This window comes from Xenopus tropicalis, chromosome 3, assembly GCF_000004195.4.
Source record: "Xenopus tropicalis strain Nigerian chromosome 3, UCB_Xtro_10.0, whole genome shotgun sequence".
Classification (NCBI taxonomy): Eukaryota; Metazoa; Chordata; class Amphibia; order Anura; family Pipidae; genus Xenopus; species Xenopus tropicalis.
The window spans coordinates 9,569,766-9,584,474 of record NC_030679.2 but is presented as its reverse complement, the minus strand read 5'-3'; the positions used below and the strand labels follow the sequence as shown (position 1 = coordinate 9,584,474).

Here is a 14,709-nt window from a genome sequence, read left to right as displayed (position 1 = left end):
TTCTTCCTCCTGGGGGGGTATTACCGCTCCTGTGAGCCTTATGCCCATCTGTAGCCACTGCTGCTTCTCTCACTCCTCTGTCTCTCTATGCAGGAGTTGCACCGGCGCTTCGAGAATGCCCCAGATTCAGCTAAGACCAAGGCACTTCAGACGGTAATCGAAATGAAGGTAGGAGATATATGTATATATCAGTACTGTTTCCACCCCCTACTGCCAGATGTGTGTATGCATTGACAGGAGAGAAATCTGCCGGTCACTGCACACACTGCCACCCAATGTGTTCTGCTGAGGGTCTTCTGAACCCGTCCAGGGCCACTACGGCCTGCTTGATAATTGCCTATAGCCCCTAAGCTTAGCTTGGCTTCCTAACAGCAGCCTGCACTGAGCAAGTGCAGTGCCACTGACTCAAATGATGGCCTAGCAAGATCCAAGATGTGGCATAGGGTTCTTTTGTGAACTGGTGCAGAGTAAGCCATATTCATTTTTAAGCTTTTGTTCGTCTTTGATCTCCTGGTTACTGTGTGCTCCTAATTTTCTGTGGTCTGGAATAGTCAGAGCAATTGATGAAGGGACTTGTCCCCAAAAGGTTTGCTGGATCTCACTGATATGAATAAAAAGACATGACATTTTTGTGCAAGAAGCATTGAAGTGGAGTGTGCCTTTGTTCTTTTTTTATTGATGTTTGATAGCTGGTATGATGCTGTTTCTCCCCAGGCATGATTATAAACTATTGTTTTTGTCCCCCCACAGGACTCTAAGATCACTTCTATGGAGAGGGGCCTGCGGGACCTGGAGGATGAAATTCAAATGTTAAAATCCAATGGGGCCATGAGCACGGAGGAACGGGAGGAAGAAATGAAGCAGATGGAGGTTTATCGCAGCCATTCCAAGTTCATGAAGAACAAGGTGATTCCCGGCATTGCCAGAAGGCACGGCAGTGTGTGGTAGATACAGCCCCCCTTTCCCAAATATTTATCCTGTGTCTGACGCTGGTAAGCAGCCAGTTCCCTCTACTCAGGGCCGCCTCCCAGTGGGCCCCACGCAGGGCCGCCTCCCAGTGGGCCCCACGCAGGGCCGCCTCCCAGTGGGCCCCACGCAGGGCCGCCTCCCAGTGGGCCCCACGCAGGGCCGCCTCCCAGTGATCGACAAAGCCGACGTATTCCAGTCTACAGTATATATTTATAACAGACCTGATGTCCTGACAGGTAGAGCAACTGAAAGAGGAGCTGAGCGCTAAGGAGAATCAGGCGGAGGAACTGAGGAAGAGAGTGTCAGCTCTGCAGACTGAGCAGTCAAGCGTAAGGCTTGCCGTTTTTGCCTCTGTTCTGGCATCTATTGCTCTTCCTTGGGGCTCGGCACTGCCGCTCATTCTCTGCTCTTCCTAACTGCATGGGTTCGCTCACGACTTTCTAAACCTAGTTATTTAACCTCTTCAGTACCAGGTTTCTCTTCTGCGCTGTCACTTGATTTACTTAGTAGAGCCCTGACTAACCAATTTTAGGAAGAGTTTGGGGGATGCGTTTAGTTAAGCACCGGCACTGTCCAACAATAAAACAGACAATGAAACTAAACACAATTAAGGGAAAGTGGTAACTGAGAGTGTGCAGGGAAGTGTCCAAGTCCTGCCATCCCCTGCACTGTTGCTGCTGTGAGCCCCACAATTAAATTCCAGGGAATAGGGGGGCTCAGTTGGAGACACTAATCATTTGTGCATGTGGCGTATTTGGTCTCTTTCTCTCCTGCACTGCCTGCCCTAAACACATTTATACCAACCTCTGACTATTGTTTCATCCACAAACAGATCGGGCAGGTGAAGCAGGAGCTCTCCCGTAAGGACACAGAACTCCTGGCCCTGCAGACGAAGCTGGAGACCCTCAACAACCAGTTCTCTGACAGCAAGCAGCATGTGGAGGTGCTAAAGGAATCTCTAACCGCCAAGGAGCAGCGAGCGGCCATACTGCAGACTGAGGTGGGAATTAGGGGTAGGGTATAGGGAGGGTTATATGGAGCAATAGGAGGGGTTATAGGGAGGGTTATATGGAGCAATAGGAGGAGTTATAGGGAGGGTTATATGGAGCAGTAGGAGGAGTTATAGGGAGGGTTATATGGAGCAGTAGGAGGAGTTATAGGGAGGGGTATATGGAGCAATAGGAGGAGTTATAGGGAGGGGTATATGGAGCAATAGGAGGAGTTATAGGGAGGGTTATATGGAGCAATAGGAGGAGTTATAGGGAGGGTTATATGGAGCAGTAGGAGGAGTTATAGGCAGGGGTATATGGAGCAATAGGAGGAGTTATAGGGAGGGTTATATGGAGCAATAGGAGGAGTTATAGGGAGCGTTATATGGAGCAGTAGGAGGAGTTATAGGGAGGGGTATATGGAGCAATAGGAGGAGTTATAGGGAGGGTTATATGGAACAATAGGAGGGGTTATATGGAGCAATAGGAGGAGTTATAGGGAGGGTTATATGGAGCAATAGGAGGAGTTATAGGGAGCAATAGGAGGAGTTATTGGGAAGGTTATATGGGGCAATAGATGGAGTTATAGCCTAGGGAGGGTGATATGGAGCAATAGGAGGGTTACAGTCATGTAAAAAAAATTAGGACACCCTATGAAAGCCTAGGTGCTTTTGTAACATTCTTGGACATATGGATAATCTCAATTTTAACAATACTGGGAGATTCAAGTAATATAACTAAACAATTAAAATTGAAGTCTTTTCAAAATCTTCTGTAAAATGTAATTCTACAAAAATGCAATTTCTGGTGTTGAATAAATCAGGACACCCCCACATTTAGTCCCACTTAAAATGGCTCAGATCACACACAGGTGTATTACATCAGGTGTATCACGATTGGAACATCGTTACTCAGCATTTTGAAGGACGTTTGCCCTATTTAAACCTCAGACATTTAGTTTGGGGTGCTCCTGACTGTTGAGGTGAGAATGAACACCATGGTTAGATCAAAAGAGCTGTCTGAGGCCCTCACAAAGAAGATTGTAGCAGCTTATAAGTCTGGTAAGGGATTTAAAAAGATCTTAAAAGAATTTGGAATCTGTCCGAAAAATAGTTGACAAGTGGAGGACTTTCAAAACAATTGCCAACATGCTCAGGTCTGGCCGTCCAAGCAATTCACCCAGAGAGCAGACCCAAAATGCTAAAATTATTCTCCCAAAAACCCTAAAATGTCATCACGGGACCTATAGCAGCTTTTACTACTGTTGGTGTGAGAGTGCAAGCCTCTACAATCAAGAGACTGCACAACTTGAACTTGCTTGGGAGATGTGCAAGGAGGAAACCTTTGCTCTCTACGAGAAACATCAAGGCCAGACTGAAGTTTGTCAGAGAGAATGTAGACAAACACCAGGACTTCTGGAATAATGTTCTATGGACAGATGAGTCTAAAACTGAATTATTTGGGCACTTGTACCAACTGTGAAGCATGGAGGTGGAAGTGTCATGGTTTGGGGACTTTGTGCTGTAGCAGGACCTGGCCAGCTAACCATCATAGAATCCAACATGAACTCTACTGTGTATCAGAGCTTGAGGAATATGTGAGACCATCTGTAAGAAAATTAAAGCTGAAGCGGAACGTCACCCTGCAACACAGCAATGATCCAAAACATACCAGTAAATCCACCAAGGACTGGCTAAAAACTAAAGGCCCCCATACGCGTTGAGATCCGCTCGCTTGGCGAGATCGCCAAGCAAGCGGATCTTCACTTGATATCCCCACCTATGGGTGGGCGATATCGGGGAGCGTTTTGGTGAAAAAAAAAATAATTCGATCGTTTGGCCCTGGGGCCAAACGATCGAATTATACTGGCGTTAATGGGGCAGTCGGTTTGGGGACCGCATCAATAAGCCGATGCGGTTCCCGATCCGACTGAATTTTATAACCTGGCCAATCGATATCTGGTCAATTTCAGGCCAGATATCGGTCGGGCAGGCCCCTCGTTTCTGCCCCTACACGGGCCGATAAGCTGCTGAATCGGTCCAAGGGACCCATATCGGCAGCTACTATCGGCCCGTGTATGGGGACCTTTACAAATGGAGAGTCCTGGAGTGGCAGAGTCAAAGCCCAGATCTTAATCCCATTGAGATGTGACTTGAAATGGTCTGTACATGCAAGAAACCCCACAGCTGAAAGAATTCTGCATTGAGGAGTGGGGCAAACATTGCTCAGACTGTAGTCAGAGACTGGTAGATGCTACAAGAAGCTTCTCACTGCAGTTATTTCAGCCATAGGGGGTAACACTAGCTATTAGGAGGTAGGGTGTCCTAACTTTTTCCTCTGAATACAGACCTTTTGAGTAAATCAAGGTTAATTTTTGTTGTTTACCTGCGATTAAATCCAGAGATAAATAAAAACAAGATATGACATCAATATGTAATATTATTAATAAAGAAATGAATATTTAATGGGGTGTCCTAATTTTTTCACATGACTGTATATAGAGTATTATGTTTACTAATAAAGCTGAATCAAGGGTTAAACAGAACCACCCATATAATATAATATTGTTCTTATCTGCACTGTTCAGGTGGATGCTCTGCGCTTACGTCTGGAGGAGAAGGAGACGATGCTGAACAAGAAGACAAAGCAGATCCAGGAAATGTCGGAGGAGAAGGGAACCCTTTCTGGAGAGATCCACGACCTCAAGGACATGCTGGATGTGAAAGAGCGCAAAGTCAATGTACTGCAGAAAAAGGTACGGCCTGGGTTATACCTAAATACCAAGCAGCAACAGTTAAACCCTGTTATGGATACAGTATATGAGAAAATCTTCTGGCCTCCTAGGTTCCTGCTTCTAAACGGGACCCCTACACAAGTGCATTGGTTTCTCCACCTTAAGGTGGCCATACACGGGCCGATTGTAGCTGCCGATATGGGTCCCTTAGACCGACTCAGCAGCTTATCGGCCCATGTACGGGCACTAACAATGGCTTGCCCGACCGATATCTGGCCTGAAATCGGGCAGATATTGATTGGGCAGGTTAGAAAAATTTAGTCAGATCGGGGACCACATCGGCTTGTTGATACGGTCCCTGAACCGATTGAGAACTGACCAGCGTTCTAATTCGATCCTTTGGCCCCAGGGCCAAAGGACCAAATTAGCCTGAATTCACCCGATATTGCCCACCCGTAGGCTTGGCAACCTTGCGAGGGGGTCTTAACCAGGCGAATGGATCTTAATGTGTATGGCCACCTTTATTCTGATGAAATTCCAGCTGTGAAAACTTTTGCACAAGTGCTGATGCCAGTAACAGCCAATCATTCATTAGCTTTAAACAGACTGCAGCTACTTGTCCAATATAGCGCCTATTAAGTTGCACCTAAGTGCTTCATTTGACCGCTAGGGGGCATCATCTGATCACATTTATTAGGCAGAAAATGGCAAGTGCTGCTTCTGAGATCCAGCGGTGATCCTCTTAAAATTTAATTCAAAATGAATGCCTAATTGCCCTACAATTATATACCTGGGGCCAATACTTATTTACTGCCCTACATATTCTTGGAACTGATTGGCTTGTACAACATGGTTCTCATATATCTGTAACTTATCCTGCTGATAAATCAGACTTTATAATAGAGTCTTGAACACCCAGTGCCATAAAGGCAGTTGCACACATGTAAAGCACCCTCTGTAATCGTTAATAACCCTGATTTTGTTTCTGTGTGCTCCACAGTACCCTGGCATTGATACTAATTACTTTTCACAGCGTGCCCTGTTGGCATAGGCTCTCGTTCCTCACTCTCGCCCTAACAGGCGCTGGCGGGTGTCACATTGCAGTGGCTCTTCTTGTCTTTTGTGACAAACCACTGACCTGAAAAAGCTAATTCAGCACAGGAAAAGCAGATGCTGTTCATTTCATCGCTCCTCATGTCACATAGCGGAGAGTCAAATCTGCCAGTGTGTCTATGTAGCCCCCCTCCTCTTCCTCAGTCACACACTTGGCCACTGTCCTTATCATTGGTCTGATACAATTGTGGACAGATCATTGAGAAACGCTTAAGGTCCCCCGTACAGGGCCGATAGTAGCTGCCGATATTGGTCCCTTGGACCAATTCGGCAGCTTATCGGCCCGTGCAGGGGCAGGAACGAGGGGCCTGCCTGACCGATATCTGGCCTGAAATTGGGCAGATATTGATCAGCCAGGTTAGAAAATTCAGTTGGATTGGGGACTGCATCGGCTTGTTGATGTGGTCCCCAAACTGACTGCCCCATTGACGCCAATATAATTTGATTATTTGGCCAATTTTTTTTTTTTTTTTTACCTACACGCTCCCCGATATTGGGTGAAGATCACAAAGCGAGCGGATCTCAACGTGTATGGGGGCCTTTACTCCATATACAGGGCTGTGGTGCACATGGGGACTATTAGTGATGTGTAGGTTGACGAGTTGCCAACCCAGCCCAAGCCAGCAAAAGTTTACAACCCTTAGCCCAGTTCTGCCCCTTGTGATTATGCCAGAAATGGGCAGCATAACCAGAAGGGTCAGGACAAGGGGAAGACAAACATCATCAAAGGAGCTGAGTGGAAGGTTGACATTGGGGAAGGTTTTAACCCACCTGCAACTTGGAACAGGGGTTAGTTTTCTAGCCCAAACTTTTCTTGCCCATTACAAATACCATTTCAATTCCATACACTATGGCCACCTTCCTTTTGTTCTGTTCATTAAGGCCAGAAGCCCCAGAGTGAAGAGTAGGTGTGCCATCTTTACCATCTGCAGTTTGTCACGGTGGCACAGGTCCTATCTGATCCCCATTGTAAGCAGCAGTCCTGCCCTGCTTTATGGCTGAGATTCTAGCTATCTGTATAACAGAGCATTCTGTCACAGTGGCACAGATCCTATCTGATCCCTCCCCCCATTGTAAGCAGCAGTCCTGCCCTGCTTTATGGCTGAGATTCTAGCTATCTGTATAACAGAGCATTCTGTCACAGTGGCACAGATCCTATCTGATCCCCCCATTGTAAGCAGCAGTCCTGCCCTGCTTTATGGCTGAGATTCTAGCTATCTGTATAACAGAGCATTCTGTCACAGTGGCACAGATCCTATCTGATCCCTCCCCCCATTGTAAGCAGCAGTCCTGCCCTGCTTTATGGCTGAGATTCTAGCTATCTGTATAACAGAGCATTCTGTCACAGTGGCACAGATCCTATCTGATCCCCATTGTAAGCAGCAGTCCTGCCCTGCTTTATGGCTGAGATTCTAGCTATCTGTATAACAGAGCATTCTGTCACAGTGGCACAGATCCTATCTGATCCCCCCATTGTAAGCAGCAGTCCTGCCCTGCTTTATGGCTGAGATTCTAGCTATCTGTATAACAGAGCATTCTGTCACAGTGGCACAGATCCTATCTGATCCCCCCATTGTAAGCAGCAGTCCTGCCCTGCTTTATGGCTGAGATTCTAGCTATCTGTATAACAGAGCATTCTGTCACAGTGGCACAGATCAATACATTGGCAGCGGGTGGGAGGGTAGCCGACCCAGAGAGAACACTGGCGCTGCTCACATACATTCTTTCTGGTCTGGTAGAACGTACGCAGTGACTGACCACTGACGAGCCTCCCTGCCGTAACCCTTGTGTTTGGCCGAGAGGTGTTTTCAGACTACAGACACCGCTTGTCTCCTGGGATTTCCTGCTCAAGGGATTTTGCTGAAAAGATTGATTTTCCAGTCGTAGGTATTTTTGGACTGGCTGGTCCTTACGTGGGCTGCGGAGTCTGTAACAGAACGTTGCGGTAGGGAAAGGTCCCTCTAATTAGAGGCTAGCCAAAGGCTTGTCTCAACACAGGTTTATTCATGCTCCTTCCTACGGGGTCACGCAGGTCCAGCTCCTGTTGTTGCTTTCATCATGCCCATGGTCCTGTGTGAAGCAAGTTTTATGGTTCTGTTATTAAAGGGCCACATCATTAAGTGTATATTTTCTTTTTTTTTTTTAGCATTATTTCTATAAAAATTTTTGAAGGCTTCCTTATCACATCCCATAAGCTTCCTATTGTGTTACAACTCGGTAACTAGAAGTCATGCTGTAGAACTTAATACCATGAACCTGGGCCAGAATACTTATTTCTGTTCTGTTTTAGGGAGAAGACACATGGGGAGATTAGTCACCGGAACTTTTTAAAAAGTCTGTCATGGCGACCAGTTAATGTATAAGCCGTTCCAACTCATCGCAGAGTATCTTCGCCCTTATGGCTGAGATTCTAGCTATCTGTATAACAGAGCATTCTGTCACAGTGGCACAGATCCTATCTGATCCCCCCCATTGTAAGCAGCAGTCCTGCCCTGCTTTATGGCTGAGATTCTAGCTATCTGTATAACAGAGCATTCTGTCACAGTGGCACAGATCCTATCTGATCCCCCCCATTGTAAGCAGCAGTCCTGCCCTGCTTTATGGCTGAGATTCTAGCTATCTGTATAACAGAGCATTCTGTCACAGTGGCACAGATCCTATCTGATCCCCCCATTGTAAGCAGCAGTCCTGCCCTGCTTTATGGCTGAGATTCTAGCTATCTGTATAACAGAGCATTCTGTCACAGTGGCACAGATCCTATCTGATCCCCATTGTAAGCAGCAGTCCTGCCCTGCTTTATGGCTGAGATTCTAGCTATCTGTATAACAGAGCATTCTGTCACAGTGGCACAGATCCTATCTGATCCCCCCCATTGTAAGCAGCAGTCCTGCCCTGCTTTATGGCTGAGATTCTAGCTATCTGTATAACAGAGCATTCTGTCACAGTGGCACAGATCCTATCTGATCCCCCCCATTGTAAGCAGCAGTCCTGCCCTGCTTTATGGCTGAGATTCTAGCTATCTGTAAAACAGAGCATTCTGTCACAGTGGCACAGATCCTATCTGATCCCCCCATTGTAAGCAGCAGTCCTGCCCTGCTTTATGGCTGAGATTCTAGCTATCTGTATAACAGAGCATTCTGTCACAGTGGCACAGATCCTATCTGATCCCCCCCATTGTAAGCAGCAGTCCTGCCCTGCTTTATGGCTGAGATTCTAGCTATCTGTATAACAGAGCATTCTGTCACAGTGGCACAGATCCTATCTGATCCCCCCCATTGTAAGCAGCAGTCCTGATTATTCGGGGTTAAAACAATGCCCTTTCACATAATATGTTGATAGCTGCACCTCATTGATGATCCTTCTCTTCTCTAACAGATAGAAAACTTACAGGAGCAGCTGAGAGACAAGGAGAAGCAGCTAAGCAGCTTGAAGGACCGGGTGAAGTCCCTGCAGGCCGACACCACAAACACAGACACGGCCCTTACCACACTGGAGGAGGCCCTTGCTGAAAAAGTAAGAGCGTTTGATTGATATGGAAAGAGGGTATTGTCTTTTTAAATAAAAGTATACAGGGGCACACAAAATGCAATTCCCTCATACTGTGCTGTCTAAGGGAAACACTATGGCACCTCCTACCCATATGTATAAATACAAATATACAGAGAAGGAATGTTCTGGGCACACAATAAGCTGTACCCCCATACTGTACTGTCTAAGGGAAACACTATGGCACCTCCTACCCATATGTATAAATACAAATATACAGAGAAGGAATGTTCTGGGCACACAATAAGCTGTACCCTCATACTGTACTGTCTAAGGGAAACACTATGGCACCTCCTACCCATATGTATAAATACAAATATACAGAGAAGGAATGTTCTGGGCACACAATAAGCTGTACCCCCATACTGTACTATCTAAGGGAAACACTATGGCACCTCCTACCCATATGTATAAATACAAATATACAGAGAAGGAATATTCTGGGCACACAATAAGCTGTACCCCCATACTGTACTGTCTAAGGCAGTGCTGTCCAACTGGCGGCCCGCGACCCCCCTCTGTGTGGCCCCCCACCTCTCTGGGTGCTTTGATGGCTTACCTTTATGTAAACTTTAAATGGTATCAGTACTGTGATTAACTGCCCCCCTGCATGGTTCCACCTCAGATTCAGGCTGTAATCCCCCTGTATTGTTTAAACATGTAATCCCCTGTACTGTTCACACCTTTTAATCCCTGCATTGTTCACCCCCAGCAGAGTTCACACCTCAGGCTCAGGCTGTAATCACCCCCATTGTTCACTTCTTCACACCTCAGACATAGGTACTGTATGTACCTATGTAGGTACTGAGGAAACAAAAAGCAAATGGCACTCAGGGCTACAAGGGAACAAACCCTTTAAAATTTTGACACACATATGACACACACAGGCAGCTAGTTCTCTGTAATAATAAAACAGTACCTGTACTTGATCCCAACTAAGATATAATTACCCCTTATTGGGGCAGAACAGCCCTATTGGGTTTATTTAATGGTTAAATGATTCCCTTTTCTCTGTAATAATAAAACAGTACCTGTACTTGATCCCAACTAAGATATAATTACCCCTTATTGGGGCAGAACAGCCCTATTGGGTTTATTTAATGGTTAAATGATTCCCTTTTCTCTGTAATAATAAAACAGTACCTGTACTTGATCCCAACTAAGATATAATTACCCCTTATTGGGGGCAGAACAGCCCTATTGGGTTTATTTAATGGTTAAATGATTCCCTTTTCTCTGTAATAATAAAACAGTACCTGTACTTGATCCCAACTAAGATATAATTACCCCTTATTGGGGGCAGAACAGCCCTATTGGGTTTATTTAATGGTTAAATGATTCCTTTTTCTCTGTAATAATAAAACAGTACCTGTACTTGATCCCAACTAAGATATAATTACCCCTTATTGGGGGCAGAACAGCCCTATTGGGTTTATTTAATGGTTAAATGATTCCCTTTTCTCTGTAATAATAAAACAGTACCTGTACTTGATCCCAACTAAGATATAATTACCCCTTATTGGGGCAGAACAGCCCTATTGGGTTTAATTAATGTTTTATTGATTTTTTTTAGTAGACTTAATATATGGAGATCCAAATTACAGAAAGACCCCTTATCCGCAATACCCTTGGTCCCGAGCATTCTGGATAACGTGTCCTATACCTGTATATGTTTATATATGTATATATTTATATATGTATGTATATATATATATATATATATATATATATATATATAATATACTATTTTTAGACTTTCATTTAGAGTTCTGGGGAAACCGTCTGGGCGCAGGTCTGGTCTCGGTTGCTACATTGCGCTTCGCTCTACAGGGACAGGACAACCCCAGTATCCCCACAGTGCCATGTTGTGTTTATTCAAAGAGAAAACCTTGAGCAGACCCCTCTATCAGATATGAGCAATCTCACCGCTGCTGCGGCTGCTGTTTATTGTTCCACTTGGGCTCGTTGCCTGCTGGGATCTCTAGCCCACTCTATGGAGCGCAGGGCGGCGGTGGCAATGTACTGTTTATTATTGGTAGATCTATGGGCCCTAAGAGATCTGATAGCCATCAGTAAAGCTGGCAGGCGCTGACATGGTCCGGAGGGAGCGCGAGACAAAGAGCAGGACTGCCGAGCACTAAGCTGTGTAATCTTACACTGAATTAACACGTTACTGGGTTCTGAGCTGTGACAGCCTATCAATGGGCAGTCACTCAGGTTTGGGGAATTCCTAATGTAGCCATAGGATACTGCAATGGACTACAAATCCCAGCATCCCCTAAATAGTATTAGTTAAATAATAAAATATGCAGCGTTTTAGTGCAGTGACCTTTCATTTATTCTTCCTTTTAAATACATACACAAAACATTCATATTCTGACTTTATATCAGTCTCGCTATGCTGAAGTGTCCTCATTAGACTTAAATGCCACAAGTTTGTCTGCAGCCACTAGATGGTGCTATTGTAATAAGGTTTATACAGACTATTTCAGTCAAGGGAAGCAGAAGGGTCCTTATCCTACAGAGCATTCTGCACATATCTTATCAGATCCCCATTGTAAGCAGCAGTCCTGCCCTGCTTTATGGCTGAGATTCTAGCTATCTGTATAACAGAGCATTCTGTCACAGTGGCACAGATCCTATCTGATCCCCCCATTGTAAGCAGCAGTCCTGCCCTGCTTTATGGCTGAGATTCTAGCTATCTGTATAACAGAGCATTCTGTCACAGTGGCACAGATCCTATCTGATCCCTCCCCCCATTGTAAGCAGCAGTCCTGCCCTGCTTTATGGCTGAGATTCTAGCTATCTGTATAACAGAGCATTCTGTCACAGTGGCACAGATCCTATCTGATCCCCATTGTAAGCAGCAGTCCTGCCCTGCTTTATGGCTGAGATTCTAGCTATCTGTATAACAGAGCATTCTGTCACAGTGGCACAGATCCTATCTGATCCCCCCATTGTAAGCAGCAGTCCTGCCCTGCTTTATGGCTGAGATTCTAGCTATCTGTATAACAGAGCATTCTGTCACAGTGGCACAGATCCTATCTGATCCCCCCATTGTAAGCAGCAGTCCTGCCCTGCTTTATGGCTGAGATTCTAGCTATCTGTATAACAGAGCATTCTGTCACAGTAGTATAGGTCCTGTCTGATACCCATTTTATTTGGCATGACGCTTTCTCATGACAGGTTGTGTCCTAGTTGGGTTAGGGCAGTTTAGGATCAGTCTACAAATCCCCACTTGGGATCACTTTAGTAGAACACTAACGATGCCTTGAAATCCTGGTTTCTATTTCCCACTAATCTTCCCAGAATTGTATATTTTGCCCTTCATAGTTAGTCTCAAACTCATTACATTTACCTTCCATCTAACATCCCCTTCTTGCTCCCCCACTAAGGAGAGAATCATTGAGCGCCTTAAAGATCAAAGGGACCGGGATGAGCGTGAGAAGCAGGAAGAGCTTGAGTCCTACAAGAAAGAGCTTAAGGACCTCAAGGAGAAAGTCAGCGTTCTGCAGGGAGACCTGTCCGAAAAAGAGGTGCTTTAATCTATGTTGTGTCTAATGCTAGAAAGTGTGTCCATTATGTATGTTTTTATGCTCTAGTCATTGGCCATTGATTTGCTTTAATAAAAGAATATTCATAACTTAGTTAATTGAATATTGGTCAGGTCTAACCAGTTGGGTAGGCTCCCTTCTTTTCAGTCTGCCCCTTCATACTAGGTCAGGGATGAAAGAGAGCTTTCATGTTGTAAGTAAGGGCAATTTTCCCAACTGCCCACCCCTCTTAAGGTCCCCATACACGGGCCGATTGTAGCTGCCGATATGGGTCCCTTAGACCGACTCGGCAGCTAATCAGCCAATGTATGGGCACTAATGACGGGCCTATCCGACCGATATCTGGCCTGAAATCGGCCAGATCTTGATCGGGCAGGTTAGAAAATCTAGTCGGATGGGGGACCGCATCGGCTCGTTGATGCACTCCCCAGACCGACTTTGCCTATGCCGTCATTATAATTTGATCGGTTGGCCCCAGGGCCAAATGATCAAAATAGCCTAAATTCCCCCGATATCGCCCAGCTAGCGGATCTTAAGCTGTAGGCACCTTTAGACGATGCTAGTTAGTTTAACTGACCAGTTAGTTTAACTGTGGGCTACTAAGCACTTGTTTGGAGGGTCAGTGTCTGTGCATAACGCCATTTTCCCTTTCTCCCAAGTCCTCGCTGCTCGATCTGAAGGAACATGCATCGACTCTCGCCTCATCCAGCCTAAAGAAAGACTCGCGCCTCAAAACCCTGGAGATTGCCCTGGAACAGAGGAAAGAGGAGTTTCTGAAGCTGGAGAGTCAGCTCAGGAAGGTGAGCAATGCGGCCAGAGCTAATAGAGGGTGGCAAGCAGGCCTGAACTGTGGACTCTGGCAAATGCCATAGAGAGTCACTATTTATTGGGCTTATGGGGGCTGTTTTGGCCAGGGCCTATTTTAAATCCCAGTCTGCGCCTTGTGAGAAGCCTGGGGAAACCAAGTGTATTTATCCTGTAGTCTCTGTGGGATGAAGCCGGCCATACACAGGCTAATATAACCAGCTTAGTGCCTTCAGTCTAATTTGGCAGCTTAATGACCTGTGTATGTTGTCCATCAATTGATCACTTGCTCAGCTGATATCCTGGGTACGTTATTATAGGAGTCCATTATTTTTTGGATTCCCTCTCACACTTTGTCTCGTTATCCGGCACATTGGCTCTTTTATTCTACCCCCATTTTTTGAACTCTACATATTACTTTCTGACTCTCTCTTCTCTTTCCCATTAACATTCAGTCCTCATTCCAAACTTTTTCCCCCAGACAAGCAGACATTTTCTTTTTGCTCCTTCCAACCCCATATTACTCTCTTCCGCCCACCCAGAAATGTCACTTTCTATCAGATCATCACTTTGCTACCTCTATTCCCACTTATACTATGCTCTGAGTTAGATTTTTTTCCCTCTCCCGTTGGGGTTCTCGCATCTTCCTGTCTGATTTTAACCTCTTTCCTCCTTCTATCAGCACTCTGATGGTTTGCCTCTCACAGGGAAAGCAGTAAGTTTTGGCAGCACGTGCCAACTTGTTTCTGGTTGTATTGTCCTCACTGCATGCCCCACCTCCATTCTACCCCTCTGCCTAGGGATATTCTTATTTTGCGCTGCATGCCCAATATTACTTTGTTATAAGTTGTGTCCCTAACTGAGACAGGCCCATAATAGCAGCCAGGGAGGGGATATATATATATATATATATATATATATATATATATATATATATATATATAATATATTATACAAGAACAAATGGAGCACACCCTTCAGAGAATCAAGCACCCTGGCC

At 45.4% G+C, this 14,709-nt stretch overlaps 1 protein-coding gene across 16 annotated transcripts in view; it reads left to right on the top strand.

The window, feature by feature from the left end:
- Window positions 1-14,709, top strand: part of erc1 (ELKS/RAB6-interacting/CAST family member 1) — a 169,699-nt gene that overhangs the window by 56,883 nt on the left and 98,107 nt on the right. For 7 of the 16 annotated variants that reach the window (XR_004221847.1, XM_031897623.1, XM_031897618.1 and 4 more), the window contains exons 4-12: window positions 94-168; window positions 751-906; window positions 1,206-1,298; window positions 1,802-1,969; window positions 4,546-4,713; window positions 9,181-9,318; window positions 12,747-12,887; window positions 13,565-13,705; window positions 14,392-14,424. Coding sequence is in view for 15 of the 16 variants with exons in the window: in XM_031897623.1 (XP_031753483.1) it covers window positions 94-168; window positions 751-906; window positions 1,206-1,298; window positions 1,802-1,969; window positions 4,546-4,713; window positions 9,181-9,318; window positions 12,747-12,887; window positions 13,565-13,705; window positions 14,392-14,424 (1,113 nt within the window). In the remaining variant the exon portion in view is untranslated. 16 annotated transcript variants of the gene reach the window in all.